The sequence below is a fragment of the Mesoplodon mirus genome, assembly GCF_964341445.2.
Source record: "Mesoplodon mirus genome assembly, chromosome: 8".
NCBI lineage: Eukaryota > Metazoa > Chordata > Mammalia > Artiodactyla > Ziphiidae > Mesoplodon > Mesoplodon mirus.
In genome coordinates this window covers 205865-227687 of record NC_138984.1, presented here as the reverse complement: position 1 = coordinate 227687, position 21823 = coordinate 205865, and the positions used below count along the sequence as shown (strand labels likewise).

Below are 21823 nucleotides of genomic sequence, written 5' to 3'. Positions count from 1 at the left end.
CGGCGCGCCCTGGATACCCGGCACCTGGCGGGGCGCAGCCCACGGCTCGCGGCGTCTAGGGTGGGCGGGGGCGCCCCGGGCCGGCAGCGCCCTGAGGCGACATGACGCGTGGGGGGCATCCGTACGGCAAAATGGCCGCGCCGGCAGGCCTGAGCGCACGACGGGCTCACGCGCCCTCCCCGGTGCCCTGCTGCCCGCTCGCGCCTGCTTCCGCTGCCCCGGTGGGTCGCTGCTGGAATCCCCGGAAGCACGACGCAGGCCGCCGTGGAGCCGAGCGCGCGGGCCCTGGCCTCTGCACTGGGTCCGCCGTACGCCAAGATGGCGGCGGCGCACTTCCGTCGCGTACTTCCGGCCCCGCCCGCGCCCGTGCCCGTTCGGCCCGGATTGGCCACGGCGGCGGCCCGTCGCGTCTCTCTGCGGAACCGTCGGAGCGACGCCGCGCTCAGTCGGCGGCTCTGGAGGGAAGATGGACGCAGGTGAGGGCCGGCGGGGCGCGGGGGGACCGGGGCGGCGCTCGCCGGGCCGCTTGGCGCCGGGGCCTGGTCCGGGGCTTCGCCGGCGCGGCCTGGACGCGGGGCGGAGCGGGGCCCTGGGGCGGAGCGGGGCGCGGGCGGCGTCCGCGGGAGGCCGGCGCGGGTCTGACAGCCCCGTTTGCGTGTCTCGCGCTTTTCCGGGCCGCCCGCAGCGCCCCGGCGGCCGGTCCCCAGGGCCCGCGGCCGGCTCAGACGATCGGGGCAGCGCGGCGTCCGGGACGGCGGGTGGGGACGCCGAGCGGTGCTGGAGGCCGGGCGGAGCCGGTCCATGACACTGCGGTGGGGAAGCTTTTGTCCGTTCGCTAGGAGTTACGAAGGGGAAACTTTAATTCTTATAAAGTTACGGGGGTGGAGGCGAGCAACATACTCCACCACTTAAACCATGCGCATTTTTTTTTTTCAAATTCAGTAACCAGCAGATGATCTAAGCGTTTTCCGTGACTGAAAAGACAGACTGAATCCATCTCATCATGACTTAACTCCCTAATACAAAGTGTGTGGGGGCTGGGGTGGGAGGGTGTGAGCGTATACGTACGTATGTGTACATCTGTGGATGTGCTGTTTTGCTCTGTTTCATCATGTTTCTGCTCCAGGGGGGAGAATTGTTTAATTTTTGCTGGCACGCTATTTTGGATCTTTGTCCAGTATCCTTGAAAGCATTCTTACACCTTGAAAGGCCCTCTTTTTCATCCCACAGCAGTGTTAGATCTTTTATAACTTATAGGGAATGATTTGTGTTCAAGGATTCCCACATCTGTAAAAACTTTTTTCTGGTTTAATTCCACCTGTCATTCTGGATGGCATTGTTTTTGCTTCATTTTTTTTTTCATGGTAGCTGCAATGTAAATTTAGTGAACTCTAAATTTGGAAACTGTAATATAGACCTGTATGGCCAATATTTCAGTGACTTGGGGCATCTTGTCACTTAAGTGTGCTAGGTAGTAGGACAGAATGGTAGCCATGACTCCTGAAACATGATGTTAACCAGAAGTATTGTGAAGTTGTTCAAAACAGAAAAAGTACTAGGCCCGGGGTCGGGGAAGGAATAGAATTATTTAGTCATCTACTTTCTTTTAGGTTATGACTGCTTGGGTGCCTAAGAGCATTCACTTGTGAGACTTGGTTAGGGTGGAAGGCACAGTTTTGTGATGGTCGTTTTATGTTAAACGTGAAAACCATCATGTTAAAGTTGATTAGCCGCATGGTAATACCCTCATGGGACACTGATCACTGCTTCAAAGCAGAAAAGGTGTTTGCGTTTGAAGGCCTCTCTGGATGCTAATAAAAACGTATATGACATTTGTAGGGTGTTGTGGAGAGTTTTCTTTCTAATGTGGTGCTGTACCACCTTTTAGGATGATTAATGGTCCAGCCTCCCCTGATGCCTGGGGTCCTTACAGATTCTGCCTTCCTTGCCAGATGTTATGCAGTTCCTGGTTGTTTTTATAGTCATCCATTCAATAACTGTACTTATTACTGAGTGTGGGTTTGTGTCTGGCATTGTTCTAGACCCTGGGGCTAGAGAAGTGAACGAAATAGATAAAAACCGTGTGCTGGCTGACATGCTAGACATGACACCCACGGTGTGGCTCGTGGGCGGATGACGTGGGTCAAGCAAGAGGGGTTTGGAGTCGCCAGGATGGCCCGGAAAGGTCTCACCACAGAGGTAACTTTTGACCAGGACTCAGAAGCAGTGCGGGGGGAGGGCAGGCGTCCTGCTCCAGGAGCAGCCAGTGGCCAGTGAGGCCAGGGTACAATGGGTGGGGGTGAGAGAGCTGAAGGCAGAGCAGTGATGCGGCCCAGGTGAGGCCTTGTTGGCTCGTGGTGAGGGCGTCCGAGCTGGCGGGGGATGCTTTGGAGACTTATGAGAGGAGGAGTAACGCGACTTGCTCGGGCTGCTCTCCTGCAGACGGGCCACAGCGAGGCCAGGAGACCAGTTAGGAGGCTGTTGCAGTATGCCGCGCACGAACCCTTGGAGGCCTGGGTCAGCATGGGGAGAGGGTGTTGACCTCTGGCTGCCTCTGCAGGTTGAGACGGTGGGACTATACCAGTGGGACGTGGCGAGGGCGGGGCGGAGAGGGAGGGGTTGGAGATGGTGAGGTTATGGCTTGAGCTGAGAAACTCAGGTGGGGAGATGTCGGGAGATCCCGCTTGGTGGGGAGCTGTTAGGAGTTTGGTCTTGTACATGGTGACCATGAGGTACCTGCTAGATGTCCATGTTGTGACGTCCAGAGAGCCTTGGGTCTGCAGGCCTGGAGCTGAGGGAGGAGGGCGGAGCTGGAGGTAGAAGTGTGCGGGGGCCACTTTGGACGAGGTCACTGAGGGTCTGAGTGTGGGAGGAGAGAGATAGAGCTGGGGATGGGGCCCTGGGGCTGCTGCGGAGAGGTCTGAAGGCGGCAGGCAGGCCCCAAGCACTGTCTGTTCAAACACGCTCGAGGGGCTTCCCCGGTGGTGCAGTGGTTGGGAATCTGCCTGCCAATGCAGGGGACACGGGTTTGAGCCCTGGTCCGGGAAGATCCCACATGCTGCGGAGCAACGAAGCCTGTGCGCCACAACTACTGAGCCTGTGCTCTAGAGCCCACGAGCCACAACTACTGAGCCCGCACGCCTAGAGCCCGAGCTCCGCAACAAGAGAAGTGACCGCAATGAGAAGCCTTTGCACCGCAACAAAGATCAACCCCTGCTCATTGCAACTAGAGAAAGCCTGCGCGCAGCAACAAAGACCCAATGCAGCCCAAAAAGAACTGCTCCTGTTGGCACTTAAATCAACACGCTGTCCGTTCCTTGAGGACAGAGCCAGTGTCTTGTGCTTCATCTCTGGTGCTTTACGTTGTGTCTGGTATGTGGCTGGCCATCGAAGAAGCAGAACTTGAATTGGTGTTAACGCACACATCCCTGTACTGTAGACGTTCCTGGGCTGCAGAGCCTGTGTGTAACGGAAATCCAGTGTGTTGGTGTCAAGCGTGGCTGATGAGGAGGGCAGCTCACCGCAGGGCAGCGGAGCTCGCTGTGGACGCTCTGTCCAGTGTGGTCACCAAAGCAGCGTGTGCAGTATTCTCGTGCCGCTGCAGTTCCAGCTTTTCTTCCCTTCCTTCCTTTTTTCATTCGGAACTGAACCACCAGCGTTTGCATATAAACTATTTGGGATTTGAAAAAACTAACTATTTGCAAACCTGTTATCTTAAACATAAGCATTTTCTGAAGGAAAGGAAGATTCCTTCTTTTCGTTTTATTTATAAAGCATATATAATATATGTATTTACGGAGTATAATCTCTCAGAAACATAAGCGTTTTGAGGAAATGTCTTTGAAATGTGGTACATTACATTTAGCTCTAAAAGAAAAGTAATGGTGCATAATTTTTGTGTTTCTCCCTGGTTGAGTTATATAATTGCAACTAAGCCATCTGGTTACATTTATTGAGCACAGTTTGCTATTTTCTATCATATTAATAACATTAAATTGAAACATTTTAAAAATGGAATTGCCATTCTGTTAAAAGGCTTTCCGCTTCCTCTTCTGGGTGTGATCAGGGACACCCTAGGGAGAAAGAGGTGGAAAATCAGGCGTTTGGGACCCAGGTGACCAGGTGGGAAAAGTGTTTCTAAAAGGCTTCTTTCTCAAGGTGGATGATGCCTGTCACGCTTCTAATGAGCGTCATCTTATTTCAAATTAAAATCATGGGACTTCCCTGGTGGCGCAGTGGTTAAGAATCCGCCTGCCAGTGCAGGGGACACGGGTTCAAGCCCTGGTCCGGGAAGATCCCACATGCCGCGGAGCAACTAAGCCCGTGTGCCACAACTACTGAGCCTTCGCTCTAGAGCCCGCAAGCCACAACTACTGAGCCCGCGCGCCTAGAGCCCGTGCTCTGCAACAAGAGAAGCCACTGCAATGAGAAGCCTGCGTACTGCAACGAAGAGTAGCCCCAGCTCGCCGCAACTAGAGAAAGTCTGTGTGCAGCAACAAAGACCCAACGCAGCCCAAAATTAATTAATTAATAACAAAAAATAATTAAGTTAAAAAAAAGATAAAAAAATTAAAATCATTACCTGGGCATCTGGAGACTGGCATTCTTTGGGAAGTTGTGCTCCTTTTAACTCAGGAGGTGCGTGAACTTCAAATGAAATGATGTCGGATGTGAAGGTGCTGAGGTTATCACAGGGCTGCGGTGTGAGACGAGGTAGCCCTCTGGGCGGAGTGCGGAGGCTGCTGGCCTCAATCGCCAGTGGAGCTGGTCAGTCTGAGAACAGAGTCGATGAAGGAACCTTCGAGGGTGGGCTCCTCATGTTGCTCGGTCTCTGTGAAGCTTAGTGATTGTGAACTTTAGTTTTAAAATGGAAAAGTATTCGTTTTTCTGTTGGAGTCTTTTCTGGACTGGTGTTCTATAATGTTTTCTGTTCTGCACAAACATGAATACGTATTTATGGCTAAATTAATATCGGTGATAAAACAAAAGTGTTGTTTGGTTCAGGGAAGGGGGAATTTAGTTTCATCTTGTAAGTGATGAGGTCTGAGATCACACGAGGAAGAGGCACAGGAGGTGCTCAGAGCCGTGGTGCACCGTGGGGTTGCCCACGGTGCTGGAACCCGTCCTGTGTTCTCACCGCACTGGGCAGAGCTGGCAGCTTCTCCCCATTCCGTGGGTGAGGAAACTGAGGCTTAGAGATTTGAGTCGGGTGTCATACAGCTAGCGTGTGGGTTCTCTGTCTCCAAAATCAAATCTTAATACAAATTAGAAAGTTGAACACTGGAGGTGAATGGAATTCGGAAAAGTCTTTCTCCGTTACAGAGGCTGAGCCGAAGGTCAGGGAGCTAGGGGTCCGGTCCAGGTGCCCCGGCCCGTGGCCTCGCGGGTGGGTGTCAGGAGGGAGGGTCGGTCCCGTCCTCTGCGCAGGCCCGCGGGGACTTTCTGACAGCGGCCCGGGAATGGGAAGCCCTCCGTTCGCTGCTCTGGTTGAAGCCGCCGCAGGTCTTTCTCTGTGCTGGTTTCCAGCGTGGAAGCCTGAGGACAGTGAAGCAGCCCGGGAAGTGGCCGGCGGCCCTGCCCTTGCGAGCGGGCTCCGTTACCGGGTCCAGGTCTGGTAAAGTCACTCAGGCGGTTGTCGTCGTCCCGGGTGTTGCACCTCCTTGTGGTCGCGGGCTGTGGAGACGAGGTCTCCTACCCGCTTCAGTGATGCCCCGCGTGCGCTGCCCGTCGCCACCCAGTGAGGGTCGGAGCTCTTCGTGTGTGTTGACGTGTTTCTTCCTCCCGTGAGCCTCGAGGAAAGCAGCACCACTCCTGCTTTGCCAGCGAGGAAACGGGCGCAGAGGGTTCCCAAGGGGGGAGCGACGGACTTCTGGCCCCGCACGCGGTCAAGTTCAGGGCGTGCTGGCCGGACACTCCGCCCAGTGCCCCGTGTGGCCCGTAGAGGGGGAGCGGGGCCTGCGGGGTGTCCGCGGCTGGTTCAAGAGGCAGGTGTGACCCGCACCTAACAGGGGGCAGGACTCGGGTGGTCCTGCCATCAGGAGGAGCAGGGAGGTGTGGGCCCAGGGGACTCGGGAACCACCTGCACTGTCACCTCCCGGCTGCACCTGAGCTGCCGGGCCCTGTGGCTGCCACCTGCCCATTCTGTCCCTTCAGGTGCCTCACGCAGTGAAGACTCTAAGGCTGAGACTGCACAGCCCGTCATTTTGTTAGTTACAGCAGGAAGCTCAGTGATGTGTGCTAACTGAATAGGTAGGACACCGGTTACTACCTTCCCTCTGAAGTTGGCTTTGTTGCCTATAAAGTTGGCTCGTTACCCTGAGAAATGTGCCTGCTTTGCATGTGGTGTCTCTGGAGATGAAAAAACCCCTCCACTGCAGGGCGGCCGGCTGTCGTCACCTGGCTTTCAGAATGAGCCTTGTTTCCTTCTCTTCCTTATTTGCTTGTCTCCCTTGTGGTGGTAGTTTTCTCACTGTGGGAAGCTAGGTGTCTCAGGAGTGTCTCAACGGTCCTTTGATGTGTGCCGCGTCCCTCTGTCGCTCAGAGCCTCCAGCATTTAGAAGGCATGTCTGCCTTCAGTTCAAGGCTGCAGTCTCCTGGGGTCTCCGTCCAGCAGGGCGAGAGTGACAGTCCCACAGTGCTGTCAGTTGAAATCAGGTCTTGTTTGCGTGCTTTTTCCTTGGAGTAATCTTTGTGGGTTTTGAGTGTACGTATCGTTTAAGCCTCGAGGTCAGAGAAGGCCGTGCTTTCTGAAGATGTGGGGTGGCTTTCGAGGGGCAGCAGAGACACGTGATGTTTTCAGCTCCTTGAAAAGGTAGAACTTTAACTCATCTCAACTCGGTTTTTATAATCACCTGCAGAAACAAGTAATCTTATGTAAAAAAGGGAGAGAGAAACTTGGACATTAAATTATTTACCCCTGATCCCAAAGCGGCCTGGCTGACATCGTCTGGAGAAGCGTGGACAAGCAGACACATCAGAGCAGGGCCCCTGCCTTGCACCCAGCCCTCTGGGCAGCAGAGCTTGCTCTGGAAACACAGGACTCCTCTGACCCTGTAGGATTTCAGGTGAAAAGAAAAAAGGCAGAGCTGGGTCTGGGTTCCCAACGTTCGAGAATTCTTTTTTTTTTTTTGCAAGGGGGAGGATCCCTTTTTAAAATAATTAATTAATTATTTTTGGCTGCGTCGGGTCTTAGTTGCAGTATGGGGAATCTTTCATTGCAGTGCGCGGGCTCGGTAGTTGCGGTGCGCAGGCTTAGTTGCCCCGCAGCATATGGCATCTTAGTACCCCTACCAGGGATCAAACCCGCGTCCCCTGTATTGGAAGGCATATTCTTAACCACTGGACACCAGGGAAGTCCCAGTTTGAGCATTCTTGAAGCGGTGAACACAGGGCCTTCTGTTGATGCGGATTTGTGCGTTTAGTGAGCGCTGCTTTCCCAGCCCTGTGACTGTGAATTTGCTGTGCATCCTCTGGATGTAGTAGAATTGCTTGTCTTCGTCCTTGATGTTAGTGACACCAGCTGACCTTGGAGCCTTTTGTCTGCCAGCCTCCTCGTGAGCCCCTCATGGGAAGGGTTTCAGGGACACTTCAGCGCTGCGCTGCAAGGGCATCCTGTTATATGTTCCGTTTTATGGGTGAGGGGCTTTCCACACCGAGAGGCTAAGTGCCTGCTCGGGAACCTCTAGCCTGGGAAGGCCGGAGCTGGGAGGTTGTGGGATGTGGGCTGGCAGGGATGTGCGTGCAGCGGGACACTGTGAGGCCCTGAGACATCTGGGTGGGGCGCTGTGACCGCCACGTGGAAGAGGATGAAGAAGAAACCACAGGTGTGGCATGGCTTCATTTATGGATCTACACATACAGGCTTCTGGAAGGAGAGTCAGTGCTGGGCACGAAGCTGAGGGTGATTTTTTACATTTTGTAGTCTTCAGGGTTTGTTTTTTTTTTAATAAATAGCATATGTCATTTTTATCAAAAGGTAGGGCTGTTGAAACTAAACTCAGGTGTGGGGGAAACGCATTTAATATCTTTGATTTTCCAGAGTTGAGTGGCGTTGCAGGTGAGGGGTACGAGAGCACTGTGGAGCTGGTGAGGCAGCAGCTGGGGGAGCTGGGGGACCCGGGGCCACCGCGTGCCCCCACCTCGCGGGCAGTGCCTGAGCTCTGTCGCCTCTGGGGCCGTGTGCAGAGGGAGGGTGTCCTCCGCCGGAGCTCTGGGGCAGGAGGGACGCGGCCTCTCGAGCTTCTCTGTGGAAGCCACACAGAAGGGGGTGCTCACAGAGGAGGCGCTCAGGTCTTGGAGACACAGCAGGTGGATGCTGCTGCACGCACGGCACCTCCTTAGGAAGTCGGAGTGCGCCCCCCAGGTTCCAGGCCTTGCGGCACCGGGGCCTTGGAGGGCTTTGCACTAGTTTCGGGAGGTCAGTGTCCCTCCCAGGAGCAGCGCTCTGCCCCTCTGCCGCTCACTGCGTTACGGCTCCTGACCCAGAAGTCGGGATGGCCTGGGAGCCCTGGGACGGCCAGGAGAGCTTGGTCGACCTTCTGTGCCGTCTGGGGCCGCCCTTATGTACAGAGATAAAGGTTTGGGCTCTTGTGTTTTTGTCTTTTTAGAGTTAAATCTAAACCAGTTAAGGGCTTAAACCAGGTACCTTTTTTTCCCCTCTTTTCTGTGCCCTGGGCCTGGCCCCCAGCTGGTCTCTCACCCTTGGGTCTGCCAGACAACGACTCTGTCTTGAATTTGAGAGGCTCAGGAAGTGGGTGCGGGGCCGCTGCCGGGTTGCGAGCGTTTGATTTCTCAGTGTAGTGGTGTGGCTGGTGCACTGAGATGCAGAATTCCACGTGGGCTCTTTGTACGGAGATGCTATAAATTATCTCTGATATTCTTTTATGAAATCATAGAACTGTCATCAGAGTGTGTCTTTGCTTTCCATAGCTACTCTGACCTACGACACTCTCCGATTTGCTGAGTTTGAAGATTTCCCCGAAACCTCGGAGCCTCTTTGGATCCTGGGTAGAAAGTACAGCATCTTCACAGGTACCAGCCCTGCCGGAGCCTGCTGTGCTCTGCGTGCTCAGTCTGCAGAAAGAACTGTTTGGTGATGATAGTTATCTGCTATCTCTCTATAACATGTGCCCTAGAAACTTACGGCTGTGTGTGCATGTTTCTTCTCTCGAACGCTCTCTAGAAAAGGACGAGATCTTGGCCGATGTGGCGTCGAGACTTTGGTTTACATACAGGAAGAACTTCCCAGCCATTGGTGAGTACTGTCTGTTACAGCGTGGGATGAAGTGCATGTGATTCAAGAGGAAAACTTAGGTTTCTAGCTTTGACTTCAGTGTGTCGAATACTTGTCACTTGATGTCATCCTGAGGCAACCCTAGTTAAATAACCCGGCTGAGGTCTTGCTCCTGGTAGTGGCAGAGCTGGATTCCAAACCCAGGGCCCCTGATTCTACTGAGGCAGTGATGTTTCTGACTGTAAGCCACACTCTATTACTGGAGCCTAAAATCTGGATAATGGGTCACGACTGGCATTTGAAACGTAGAGCAGAACGTGGCGGGAAGCGGTGTGGCATGTCATGGTGGCGCTGCAGCCTGCTGCTCCCGGAGGGCTCGTTGGCCTGTGCGTCTGGTGTTGTCCTGGGTCGTAGCTGCACAGCGTGCTTCTTGCTGTTGGTCCAGGATGTTGGGACGCCCTTGCTCCGTACCCGTTGCCTTTTCTAGTATCTCCCATACCTAGTTGTGGTGGGAGCTGAAGGCGGATGTGACGTGTTTCACATAAGACGAAAGCACGTTCCATTGAAGTGATTCTCCGCGCGGTACCCCTGGAGGTGGACAGATGGGGCTGGCTCCGCGCCTGGCCTCGGCCAGTCGGAGAACCCCAGGCCGGAGGTTTGGGACCAGGAGACGGCCCTGCCTTGGTGGCCTGTCTCGATTGGTCCCACTTCTCGATGTGCTTCCATCCGTCCCCCAGAGCTTGACGTCCGGAATCACTGGAAGGTAGGGGATGTGGCCATTGTCACCAGGGTGTCTAATGACAGGGCTTGTCAGACATGCTTGGGAAGTGTTGGTTCATCCAGCAAATTCTCCTTTCACCCCTACTTGGCCCTGGACTCAGGGGCGGGGTCGCCTGGCCTGTGAGGCGCACTGTGCGGTCAGGAGGACAGACACCTGACGTACAGCGTCCTGAACCCATAGGTGTCTGAACCCACAGGGGCAGGACGGGCTGGAGGGCAGCCCTGTGTTTGGAAAGGCCATCGGGCGGAGCGTGGTGGCTCTCCCGGCCGTGGGGTCTGTGTCGGCCTTGGCCGCGTGGGGCCGGCCGTGTGGGGCGTGGGTGGGTGGCTGGGGCCGTCTCTGCACTCCTGCCTCTGCCTCCCCCAATCCCGCCGCCGCCCCGGAGGCGGGCCTTGTCCCCTGCGCGTGTGTGCGAGAGGGGCTGCTGGAGGCGTGGGCAAAGGTGCAGCCCCCCCGCGGCGGCCCGCACGGTCTCAGCCCTGTTTCCTGTCATCGTAGGGCCTGTCTCATGCACACCTGGTACTGCGGTGCCCAGCGTCCGAGTCTCCCTGTGCCCTGGCCGGTGGACGGCGTTTTCTGCATTACTCATGAGGCCGAGCATCTTTCCATGTTTCCAGACATTCTTTTCTCTCTGTGACTTGTTCACGTCTTGGCCCATCTTGAGGGGGTTGTTAGGACGTTTCACTTCCCAGCAAACGCAGCCTTGGCGTGAGCAGGTTCACATGGCGTGTGTCGCCTGACGCGGAGGTGACCCGTGTGTGGGCTCCTGGCCTCGGTCTGACGGTGAGTGCCTCTCTCTCTCTGTCCTCCACGGCAGGGGGCACCGGCCCCACCTCGGACACGGGCTGGGGCTGCATGCTGCGGTGCGGACAGATGATCTTTGCCCAAGCCCTGGTGTGCCGGCACCTGGGCCGAGGTGAGTCAGCCTGGGGCGGCCACGTCCTCAAGAAGCGAGGAGGGTGGTGGGGCCAGGTCGGCGGGAGTGGATCACCACGAAACGCTTTAGGATTTGGGGTTTCCTTCAGCGACGACCTGGTGGTTCTCGTTGATTAGAGAAAGGGACTTTAAAGAAATGCTGATAAACGTTTGTCTTGTAGAAATTATTTTTAAACTACTGAGCCACTCTCTCCTTTCTGTATGGATTTGTCTTGATGTGTTGGCATCTGTGTATTTGAAATCCCGGAGAACTCAGTTCTTAAATTTAGAAAGGTTCACAGGAGGTTTGGATACCATGAGTGCCTTGAGTGCCTTAGAAAAATGAAGGCTTCTTGCTTGTATTTTGGTGAAACTGAACTTCGTCTGTGTCTCCCGTAGACTGGAGGTGGACACGGCGGACGAGGCAGCCAGACAGCTACTTCGGCGTCCTGCACGCGTTCCTGGACAGGAAGGACAGCTGCTACTCCATCCACCAGATAGGTGGGGGGTCGCAGTGCGCCGGGCCCGTGCCTTGGGACGCTGCGGTGTCGGGTCCCCAAGAGCTCTGCCGTGCTGTGAGGCGCAGGCCAGCGGGGTGGGGACGGCCCTGGGCCCGTGGTGAAGTGCTGTGAGGCGCCCCGTCTCTGGACACCAACTTGGTGGCCTTGGAGGCTGGTCCTCCTGGGCTCCGGCCAGGAGTCCGGGCGCTCCTTTGTCTTAATCCAGCTTCTGAGCGTCGTGTTTCCACCTGTAGACGGAGGTGCGGGTAGAGCCCTGAACTTGCTCACCTGAGCCGTGTCCCCAGTCCTGCTTCTCGGTGGGGAGGGAGCACCTTGAGGAGGAGTCTGTCCCTTTCGGAGGAAGTGTCCTGGTGCCAGTCAGGAGCTCGTGCCCAAGGCAGGCTTCCTGTGACGTGCACCTCATGCCACACGTGCTGGGATCGGCCTCTGTGAGGCGCAGGGAGGGGTGTGGGGGTGGCGGGGCACGTGTGCCGCTGACCGGCTCTGTTTCCTGCAGCACAAATGGGAGTCGGCGAGGGCAAGTCCATCGGCCAGTGGTACGGGCCCAACACCGTCGCCCAGGTCCTCAAGTAGGTGCTGAGCGCGCTCCTGCCCTCCCTCCGGGGCGGCACGGGTACTTGGGGTGCTCAGCCTTGGCTGAGTCTTTGCTGCTGAAGGAAATAAGGGGTCTAGTCCTTTTTTCAGGACCCTCAGGAGGGTCCTCAGAGGTGACCGTGCCGGTGGTCTCGTGAATTGGGATTCCCGTTTCTAGTGAGGCTGAATGCCTTCATCCAGATGCAGCCACTGCATCGGGCCTTCGCTCCTTGTGTGTCGCGTCCCTTCCTGTGCCGTGGTGTCTGGTGGCCTGGGAAGTGGGAAGTGGTTGTGGGGTGACGGCATTCAGGCGGGCAGCCTGTGGCCGCCTTGGGCCTCCGCCTCTGCTCCCGCCCATCCCCCTCCCTTGAGACTGCTGTCTTCAGCCATGGCTCCCCGCGCATCCGCTTCGTGCCTCTGCTGCCTGCTCCCACCCCGCAGGAGTCCCCATGGGCGCCTCCCTTTGTCCCTGGGCCCAGCCCGCTCCTCCTTGCCTGCTGCTGTGGTCCGTTCCTGGGGTCCAGGACACTTGCTCCGCTTCCTGTCCAGCTTCCAGCTGATCCCCAAGCCCACCGTCTCTGTGTCTCCTTGCCCAGCCCCTGGGATTTCCAGCCCCCACTGCCCTTTAGCGTCCTGGCCCAGCCCCGCTGCCCTGAAGCAGCCTGGTCGAGGTCACAGTCAGTTCCGTCATCATGTCCCAAGGCTGAGTTTCAGCCCCGACTTACTCAGCTGTCTGCAGGCAGCCCCTGGTGTGGGTGCTTGCCGCGCTCCTTGGAAACCTGGGCTGCTCAGCCGTCCTCCTCTGTCCATCTGGTCACTGGCGCTGCTGAGCCCTGCGGGCTTGTCTCGCGCCTTTGGTCGCGGCTTTTCAGCTCCTGTTTGCGCACGTGCAGTTCCTGATTTGTCCCAACTCCAGACTCACATCCAGACCCTATTCGGCAGTGCCCCTCGGGATGCCCAAGGGGCACGTTGACCTAGTAGCCCAGACCCAGAGCTGGCCCCGCCCTCTCTTCCAGCGCAGCCCACTGCTCCTACAGGAACACAGTACCACCCTTCCAGGGGCTCAGGCCAAAAGCTGGGGTCACGCCAGACCCCTCTTCCCTTCAGCACACCCCACCCGCGTGTGCCCGAGCTCTGAGCAGTGCTCCCTGCCCCCCGCCCCTGCCCCCAGCCCCGCCTCTCTCTGCCTTTTCTCTCTGCCATCCTGGCGTCTCCCTCCAAACTGCAGCAGAGTCATCCTCAAGAAACAGACGGTGGCCATCTGTTCCTCTTCTCTCAGCTGTCCTGGGGTTTCCCGCTGCTCCCGGAAGGGCAGCAGGCACAGGCCAGCGTGCCGGCCCTGTCCTCCCCCTGCAGTGCTGTGCCCTTCGCCTGGAGCGCCACCCCCCAAGGCCTGCCGCGTTGCTCCCCGGGCCTCTGCACCGAGGCCTCTCCCACCCAGGCCTCCCTGCGCCTGCGTCAGAGGAGCGCCCTCCCCTCTGCCCCTACTCTGTGCTTTCCCCAGGCATTTAGCTCCCCTTGGAGCGCCAGCCTCTCCTGGGACTTGGTTTCCTGTGTGTCTGTGTTTCTCAGCACGGGGGCCCACCTGGCCCTCGGTGAGCCCAGGAGGGAAGGGAGGGAGGTAGCCGGTGGAGCCCTGCAGGTGGCATCCGCTCTGGCCTTCCCACCAGGAGACCAGGGGCCTCCGCCCTCCACCCGTGTCCCCAGGTGCGCTCTCACCTGGGGGAGCCCCTGCACAGCCCCCGAGGTGAGCTCAGAGGCCCTCCCGTCGTGCCTTCGGTCGCGGAGTCTGCTCCTCTTTCAGAACCGTAATTCCTCGGCCACAGTGGCCCACCCAGCACGGTGACTCCCTACGCGGCTCTCTGTCACCCGCAGGTTCTCTGTGAGAACTCAAGCCGGCCGTTGGCTCAGGGGGCCTGGGGGATAAGATGGAGCTGGGCCTGCCTCGGGCAGCATCCGAGACCTGGGCTCACATTCTGGTTCTTGCCCGTGTCCAGCCTGATCGGGAAGTGGCACCCCGGCAGGCTCCTGCACAGGCCCTGCCCTGCACGGTGGCGGCTGGGTGTGGCAAGCGTGGGGCCCGGGCGAGAAGAAGCGGCCGGCAGAGGCCACAGGTCTTCGAGCTGTGAAGGCTCATCAGTGTGTTCTGCCCTCTCTGGTAGGAAGCTCGCCGTCTTCGACACGTGGAGCGCCCTGGCCGTTCACGTAGCGATGGACAACACGGTGGTGATGGAGGACATCAGTAAGTGAGCCGGAGCCCGGGGTCGTGGCGGACGGGGCCGGGGCAGCTTGCTCCCCTGCCTGGCCCGCGGGCCCTCGAGGGCGGTGCCAGCCAGGCTGAGCGGAAGGCTGCTTGGTGCCCCACGCTGCTTCTGCGTCTTCGTTACAAATAATTGACGCCTGTGTGCTGGGTTCAGCTGCAAGGCCCTGTGTGTGCCCTGATGCGCCACGAAGAAGGGTGATTCAAACTGGCCCTGGCCATCTCGTCTTCCGGCCACGCCAGGCGCTACTGGAAGTGTTTAGAATTCTGAGGAGTACCTGGGTTCATGAGGTCTCCTGACGGAAAAGCAGAGAATTTAGACACGTTGACAATGCTAATGGGGCTAGAAAACTACAAATGGGGACCTGGTGCAGCCAGAAACCCACCCCTTACTAACAGGGCATTTGTATGGGACAGGCCACGTGAGGACACAGTGAGCCCCGAGCTCAGCAACGACAGCCCTGCTTCTCTGCTTTTGTTCCAGAGACACCAGAGGGGCCGCGCTAGTGGTGACCATCTAGTCAGCAAGGAAAATGTTCTCATCACAAAAGAGCCTCAGAATCAGCGAAGCAAAACTTACAGTAAATTAAGAGAGACTGTATGGCAGACTGAATATATAAAAATAAAGTTACAAGGATCTGAATAATACAGTAAGAGAGTTTAGTGGAACGTGTCAAATCGTAGATTCTGGTAGCAGAACATACCTTTTCAAAAATGTCCATGGGACATTTATATAAACTAATGCAGAATAGATAGAAAAAAGGACAAACTCTTATTACCTAAAAATGTCAAACTTCTGTTTTAGCTTTTGGGTCAAAAAGAGACAAGTTTACAGACTACATATCAGAACCTGATGTGTGCTGAACTCAGGAGAAAACACGTACCTTTAATACTGGTGACCAGATCATAAAAAGTGAAGATGAATGGGCATCCTGCAGTTCAGCTCAGTTCTGGCCCTGTCTACACACCTGGAGCTGGCATCAGACCCACAAGACTGTCCCCCCACCCCCAACTTAAGACCCCAGTGGCAAGTCCAGGTGGTCACCTGTGCTTCCGACAGACTGGCTGTGGATTGGAGGTTCCCACGACCGTCTCCTTGGCTCCGTTACTTTGCTGGAGCGGCTGGGAGAACTCAGGAGCACGTCACTCACTAGGCCACAGGTGTGTTTAAGGACACACCTCAGGAGCAGCCCAGTTGAGGAGATGTATGTGCCTGGGCCTTCTGGAGTTTATGGAGGCTTTGTGACACAGGCCCGTTTAGGTTTGGATCGGGCGTGTTGACCAGGAGTGTGCCTGGTGGCGGTGTCCACGACAGAGCGACCCGGGAAACGGCTTGCTCCCTGTCAGTAGTGCTGCCTCGGTCACCTGCTTAGGATGCGCCCCTGGTGCCTAGCAGCTCGCGAGTGATCTGGAGGGGGTACGTTACACGCACTGAGGATTTACTGCGTCGGGTCTGAAACGGTGGTCTCTAGTGTGTGCACCCCTTCCAGTTTATCTGCTGGCGCTCTTCTTGGGAAGAGCCCTCCTTTCTCCCCTCTGCCCTCGACTTACTTACATTTGGAAGACCTGATTTTAGAGCCAGCAGCTTCATGGAGTCTGAGTTTAATTCCAGGTGTTGTCCCTTATGGTCATTACTTACTCCTTGTCCCAAACTTGGCTGCCTCTTTGACAGAGTCCTGTCGTTTGTGTTGTTCAGCGTTCTCTTTCTGGCATTAACTAGACTCGGGTTCACCTGGTACCTTCCCTGCCCCATCCCTGGAATCAGCCATTTTCCCCCTGGTTCCTTTTAGTGGGGAAAGGTGTTTAGGAACCACGGACGGGGTGCCTGGTGTGCTTGGGGTACTGGAGTGGCTCTCTCCTACCACTAAACCCTGTAGTTAATCCGATTATTGAAGGATTACCCAGTGTGTTTAGACAGAAGAAAAAGGAAGGAGAAAAGTTATCGCTCAACGCTGTCCTTGCTGAGGGGGGACCAGAGGGGCCCTGGGTCAGTGCTGCGTCCACCAGGCTGGTGGCTCCATAGTGCTTGTTTTACTATTTCTTCTAAGGTGCATGTAAATATTTTCTTGCATTATTTTGTGTGTATGCTTTATTTCACAATAAAAAATTTAAGTTAAACGCATAGAAAATGTGCAATTTTTTTTTTTCCTCTGGGTGGCAGGGTTAGTGTTACACTTTATTTTCCAAGTTTGAGGTGTACTTCAAGTACTTGACTTTTTTATACTCGTTTCCTGTTAACGGTGTAAATTCTGTACCTGTTTCTCTCGGGTGAACTTCTGCCTACTTCGTTTAGCCCGTAAACGCACGTCTCCCTCTTTCAGGAAGGTTGTGCAGGAGCAGCCTGCCTCGTGCCGGGGCCGCAGCGTTTCCTGCAGATTCCGAGCGACACTGTAACGGGTTCCCGTCTGGGGCTGAGGTCGGCAGCAGGCCGTCACCATGGAGACCGCTGGTGCTGCTCATCCCGCTGCGCCTGGGGCTCACGGACATCAATGCAGCCTATGCAGAGACACTGAAGGTGGGTCTGTGCTGGCCCATGCCCTCCTGCCTGTCATCCCTGCCCGCCGGGGGGGCTGAGACCCCGCTTCCTACCGAAAGCCCCAGCTGTCACCGTCCTGCCCAGTCCAGCCCTCTGACCGCCCTGTGGGCCCCCAGCCCCCACCCGCTCGCTCGTCCCTGCTGCCACCCCCCGTGGCCCTTGCCCTTCTTGCGGACATGGTGCTGCTGGCCTCCCACCTCCACCTCCGCCCCCCCGCCCCCGTGGTGCGCCAGCCCCTCCCCGCTCCTGTCCGCCCGGCACGCAGGCTGGGCCGACCCTGTCTGCGCCTCCCCAGCCGCCCCTTGGCCCTTGTGGCCGCCCGGGGCTTCCCTGAGGACCTGCAGCCTCAGCGTCCAGAACCCGCACCCTGGGGCTCTGGTCTTCGTCCGCGGTTGTCCTCGCCGGGCGCTGCAGGGGGAGCGGGGAGCCCCTCCCTCGCTCAGCGGCCTGGCCTGTCTTCCGTCCCGCAGCACTGCTTCATGATGCCCCAGTCCCTGGGCGTGATTGGAGGGAAGCCCAACAGTGCCCGCTACTTCATCGGCTACGTGGGTGAGTGGGGTCTGCAGTGACGTCGGAGGAAGGGGCGTGGTCTCTTGGGCAGCCCCCCCGCAACTTGACAGGCAGCGTGCCCCCACCTGGCCGGTGCGACGTGTGCCCTTTTCCTGTCCAGCCGCATGGTGCTGGTGGCTGTGGTGAGGCAGCTCTGTCCGCCTCCTGCTGACCTGCCTGCTGCCCGCCCAGGTGAGGAACTCATCTACCTGGACCCTCACACCACGCAGCCAGCCCTGCAGGCCGCTGAGCACTGCCCGATCCCGGATGAGAGCTTCCACTGCCAGCACCCACCCAGCAGGATGAGCATCGCAGAGCTCGACCCGTCCATCGCCGTGGTGTGTCCCCCGCTTGGTCCCGCTGTCGCCAGCTGCGCGCGCTCGTGCCCGGGTGTCCCGAGGCATTTGTGCCCAGTCCTGCTGCTGCTTTAGGATGAGAAGGAAAGCATCCCCGTTTCTGTAATCTCAGCGTTTTGGAATAAGTATTAAGTTCACGTGGCTTAGAACTCGAAAGAGTACAAAGGGCTGGCAGCCTCAGGTGTGGCCCAGGCAGGCGTGTGTGCGCAAGTGAGTGTCCCGCGTCGCTGGCCACGGCCCCGCTTTCCTCGCTGCCCTGCAGCACCCCTGTGGGGCTTCTTGGTCTGTCTTCACTCTTTAGAGTAGCTGAGTCTGCAAGGCGGTCCCTAGGAATGAACCTCCTCGCTCGCTCTCTTCTGATTACACGGCTGGAATTGTTGGTTGTTCTCAAAATATGTTTGAAGGAGGCCAAAAACACCTAGGAATCATAACACCCCTAGGGGAGTGATTAACTGAGTTGCGGACACGACGAGGCACTCGGTGCTGAGAAGGGACGACCCCAGACACACTGCCCATGGGTCTCGGTTGCGCCCTGAGGTCGGTGGCGGTGGGCTGGCGCGTGGGGGCTCCGCTGTCACAGGAGCCCCACCCCCCACCCCCACCCCCACCCCCCGTGGGCTCGTGAACATCGGGTCAGGTGGGAGCGCGCATCCCAGCTCTCAGGGCCGCGGAGGACGGCTGCTCCGGTGAAACAGGCCTCCGTCTTCCGGCCACATCCCGCGTGTCCTCGCACCAGGGCCTTGAGCAGAGCCCTGAGTGCCTCTCTGTGGTTCCCCGGCTTCTTTTTCTCCATGTGGCAGGTTGAGCGTTCCCAGTAGCTCATCCCAACCCTGGAGCCCTGCAGACGGTAGCTCCAGGGGGATGAGGTCCGCATGTCTGGTGTCCCCTCCGGAGGGGTCCGCTTATCCCATTGTGCCACGTGCTGTGGGCCACTAAGGCCTGCGGCCCAGCCCCAGGGGCATGGGGAGGAGCGAGCTCTCTGCTTTGCCCTGACTTGTCGTTGTGACCAGCTCGCTCCCCGGTCAGTCCAGGCAGAGGGCGAGGGTGGAGCCGTGGACGCAGCCCGCAGAGGGGCGTAGGGGCTGGAGAGGCGAAGGGGGCCGGGTGTGCAGTGGCCACCACGTCCAGGACACACACACGGGCCGGCGGGTTGGATGTGTGTGCCGCTCTCCGCTTACTGCTGGCTTTGGTTTCAGGGGTTTTTCTGTGGGACCGAGGACGACTTTAACGACTGGTGCCAGCAAGTGAAAAAGGTTGGTGGGGTCCCGCCCCTGTGCGGGTCTGGGGGTCCTTCCTCCCCTGCTCCGCTGGTGCTCGGCTGCACAGCGTCTTGCGCACCTTGCCTGGTCCTTGGACGCCAGGTGCGTCCTTGCTGTGATCAGAGCACGGGGCCGGACTCTGCTGGAGGCTCACTGGGATTTCCAGTCCCGTGTCTGGGTGATGAGGGGTAGCGGGGTTCCTGCCTGTGCACGGCGCCTCCCTCCGCCTGCGGGGCCCCTGACACGCTGTGTGTGTCCTGCTGACAGCTGTCCCTCCTTGGAGGTGCCCTGCCAATGTTTGAGCTGGTGGAGCGGCAGCCTTCCCACCTGGCCTGTCCTGACGTCCTGAACTTGTCCTTAGGTGAGTCCGGATGCCCCAGGGCCCCGTCTCAGGTGGGGACGGGGGCGTCCCCTGTCTTGAGGCTGGGGGTGCTGCCTGTGTGATGCTTCTGCCCTGCCCTCCGCCTCCCCAGGTCCCGTCCCAGTCGCCTTTGACCTTTCACGCTGTGTGGCCCCTCGGCAGCCCCTCGTGAGTGGGACCAGGGACGCTGCTGGTGCCGCCCTCCCTCCTCCCACCTGCGTGGGGCAGCACACCTGCAAGCCCACCCGGGCCCTCCTGCACTCCTCCCGTGGCCCCTGGTCCTGAGCCGGACCAGGCCAGGCTTCCTGTGCTGATGTGGCATAGGTGGCTCTGTCCCCACTGCCCGGTGGCTCTGGGCTTGGGGGTGCCTCCCCCAGAGTGCATCGAGCACGTGGCACGTGGGGAAAAGGGGACCCGCCGGGGGGCTCTGAGCACATAGCGACCGCCCTGGGGAGGACTGCAGCCCGCGCCTCACGGGAACCACAGAGGTCGTGGTACCAGCGCCAGACTCAGGACAGATTCCCCACCAGACCCGGCTGGTGCAGGGGGCAAACACCCCTCCTGGGATGGGACCCTTGCCCTCCTGGCCCCCGTTGCTTCCCTCTGGGCTCTGGTGAGGGGCGTCTGCCCCCAGCCGCACATGCCCTCACCCACCCAGGCCCTTGTCCCTGTGCTCACAGGGCAGGAACCCCTCTCCCACCCACTCAGATCCCCCGCCTGGGAGGAGGGCGCCTCAGCCGGGCAGTCCGGGCATCCTCCGACCTCCCTCCGCGCCCTGGCCACCCTGGACAGTCAGGCGCTGGGCAGGACCTGCTCCTTCGTGGGGTGGGTGTGCTCACACGGGCCCTTGTCCCTCGGCCCACACCCCAGACTGACCCACGCCTGGCACCTGGTGAGGTTTTGTCATGTTCCTTCTAGATTCTTCTGACGTAGAGCGACTGGAAAGATTCTTTGACTCAGAAGATGAAGACTTTGAAATCTTGTCCCTTTGAGGACCTTGCAGTCGGAGGACGGTCCCACTGGCCCCGCAGGGGCGCTCGGCCGCCGCATCTCGTCCCGCCCGCCGTCCGCCCGCCCGCCGCCCACACAGAGGCCCGCGCCACTGGAGACCCAAGCGCCAGGCACCCACGAGGGGCTCTCCTGCCACACTGCCAGCCCTGCCCGGCCCCGCTTCCTCCTGGGCTCCAGGCCCGGGTTCGCTTTGGAATTAAAGTCCTGTTTGAAGTTTCGTGACGGACATGGCTTCTGTTGGGCGTGTCCTGAGCCAGGCTCCGAAGACGCGGCCTCCAGGGCCATCGCGGCTGGAGAAGGGGCCGAGGAACCACGGCCCGGGCCTCCTCGCATTGGGAGGAGAGGAGCAAGGGGTGGGGGCGGTGAGGCCCAAAGACGTTGCCGTGCAGGTGGCGCCGGGACAGACGCGCCGCCCGAGCCGCAGGTGAGGCCGCGGGGCCCCCGAGCTGCTGCTTGCCTGTTGCTCCAGCATCCCCGGGGCCTTCCTCCGCTTCCCGGTCAGCGAGGCTTCGGATGGTTTGGGGCCGGAGGGTCAAACCTCAGCTTTGTGCCTCTGCCCCTTGCGCCCACTGGACACCTTCTGGACGGACGCCAGCACCCGCCTCCTTCGTTCAACCTGTGTTCTGGGCCCCAGGCACAGCCCCACGCAGTGGCTTTCGTCCCACCAAGGAGCACAGACAGGGGTTTGGGAGCCCAGGAGGTGACAGCCTTCTTCCCGGGGGCCTTCCTTGCAGAGCCCCGCCCCCCGCCGGCCCAGCGAGCGAGCAGAGGGCATCCCGGTGCCCCAGGTGTTGCCGACGTGAGTTCTTCCCTCGGTCTCCCATTCTCTTTCCCCCTCATCCCCTCGTCATCCCTCAGGTCGAGTTGGGTGGGAAGGTTTCCATTCCTTCTGCTGTGCCTCTGCTGGCGGGGCCGGGGGTCTCGCTGCAGCTCCTGCTGGCGGCACGGACGGCGGAGGTGGGGGCCACCCTGAGCAGCAGGGGCTCTGTCTTCGTGTGCGTCGGGAAAGGCTTACCGAGGAGTGCTCACTCTTAGCCGTATAGTGCGCGATTCTTAATGGCAAATAATAACAGTTTCAATAGAAAACAAGGTTCGTCTGTCTTGATTTTTCTCGGAGCTATAGTTGGACATGGTAAGAATGAGAACAAGTGTTTTCTAAGCTCACGAGGGGTCTGAGGAAGGACTTGGTGGATGGACGCGCTGAGCTCGTTTGTTCCCAGACCTGAGCGAGCGGCGCCCTCCTATTTGGACCTGGTTTCGCAACGCTGATTCTCGACTCTCTCTGACTCGTGTGGTTTGCGTTTAAAGCAAAAAATGCAGGGGAGCTTGATTTTGGGAAGACGCCCTCCTTTCATAGACGGGGAGGGAGCAACTGCGGTGCCGGGTGGCGTGTTGGCTCCCTGGACAGCGTCCCTGTAGGCGCCCTGTGCCTCAGCCGGTCACCCCCTTGCGGGTCACCAAGAGTGTGA

The 21823-nt window shown here is 58.5% G+C and overlaps 1 protein-coding gene across 1 annotated transcript; it reads left to right on the top strand.

The window, feature by feature from the left end:
• The first annotated feature begins 4 nt into the window (after positions 1-4).
• ATG4B (autophagy related 4B cysteine peptidase) lies at positions 5-21443 on the top strand. The gene is given in 14 exon segments (XM_082630630.1): positions 5-437; positions 440-476; positions 8929-9030; positions 9182-9253; positions 10831-10929; positions 11328-11429; positions 11946-12018; positions 14185-14264; positions 16604-16797; positions 17289-17367; positions 17560-17705; positions 18920-18976; positions 19250-19343; positions 20262-21443. Coding segments are annotated over 14 exon segments (1545 nt in total). The 5' UTR covers positions 5-101; the 3' UTR covers positions 20336-21443.
• The last annotated feature ends 380 nt before the right edge of the window (positions 21444-21823 follow it).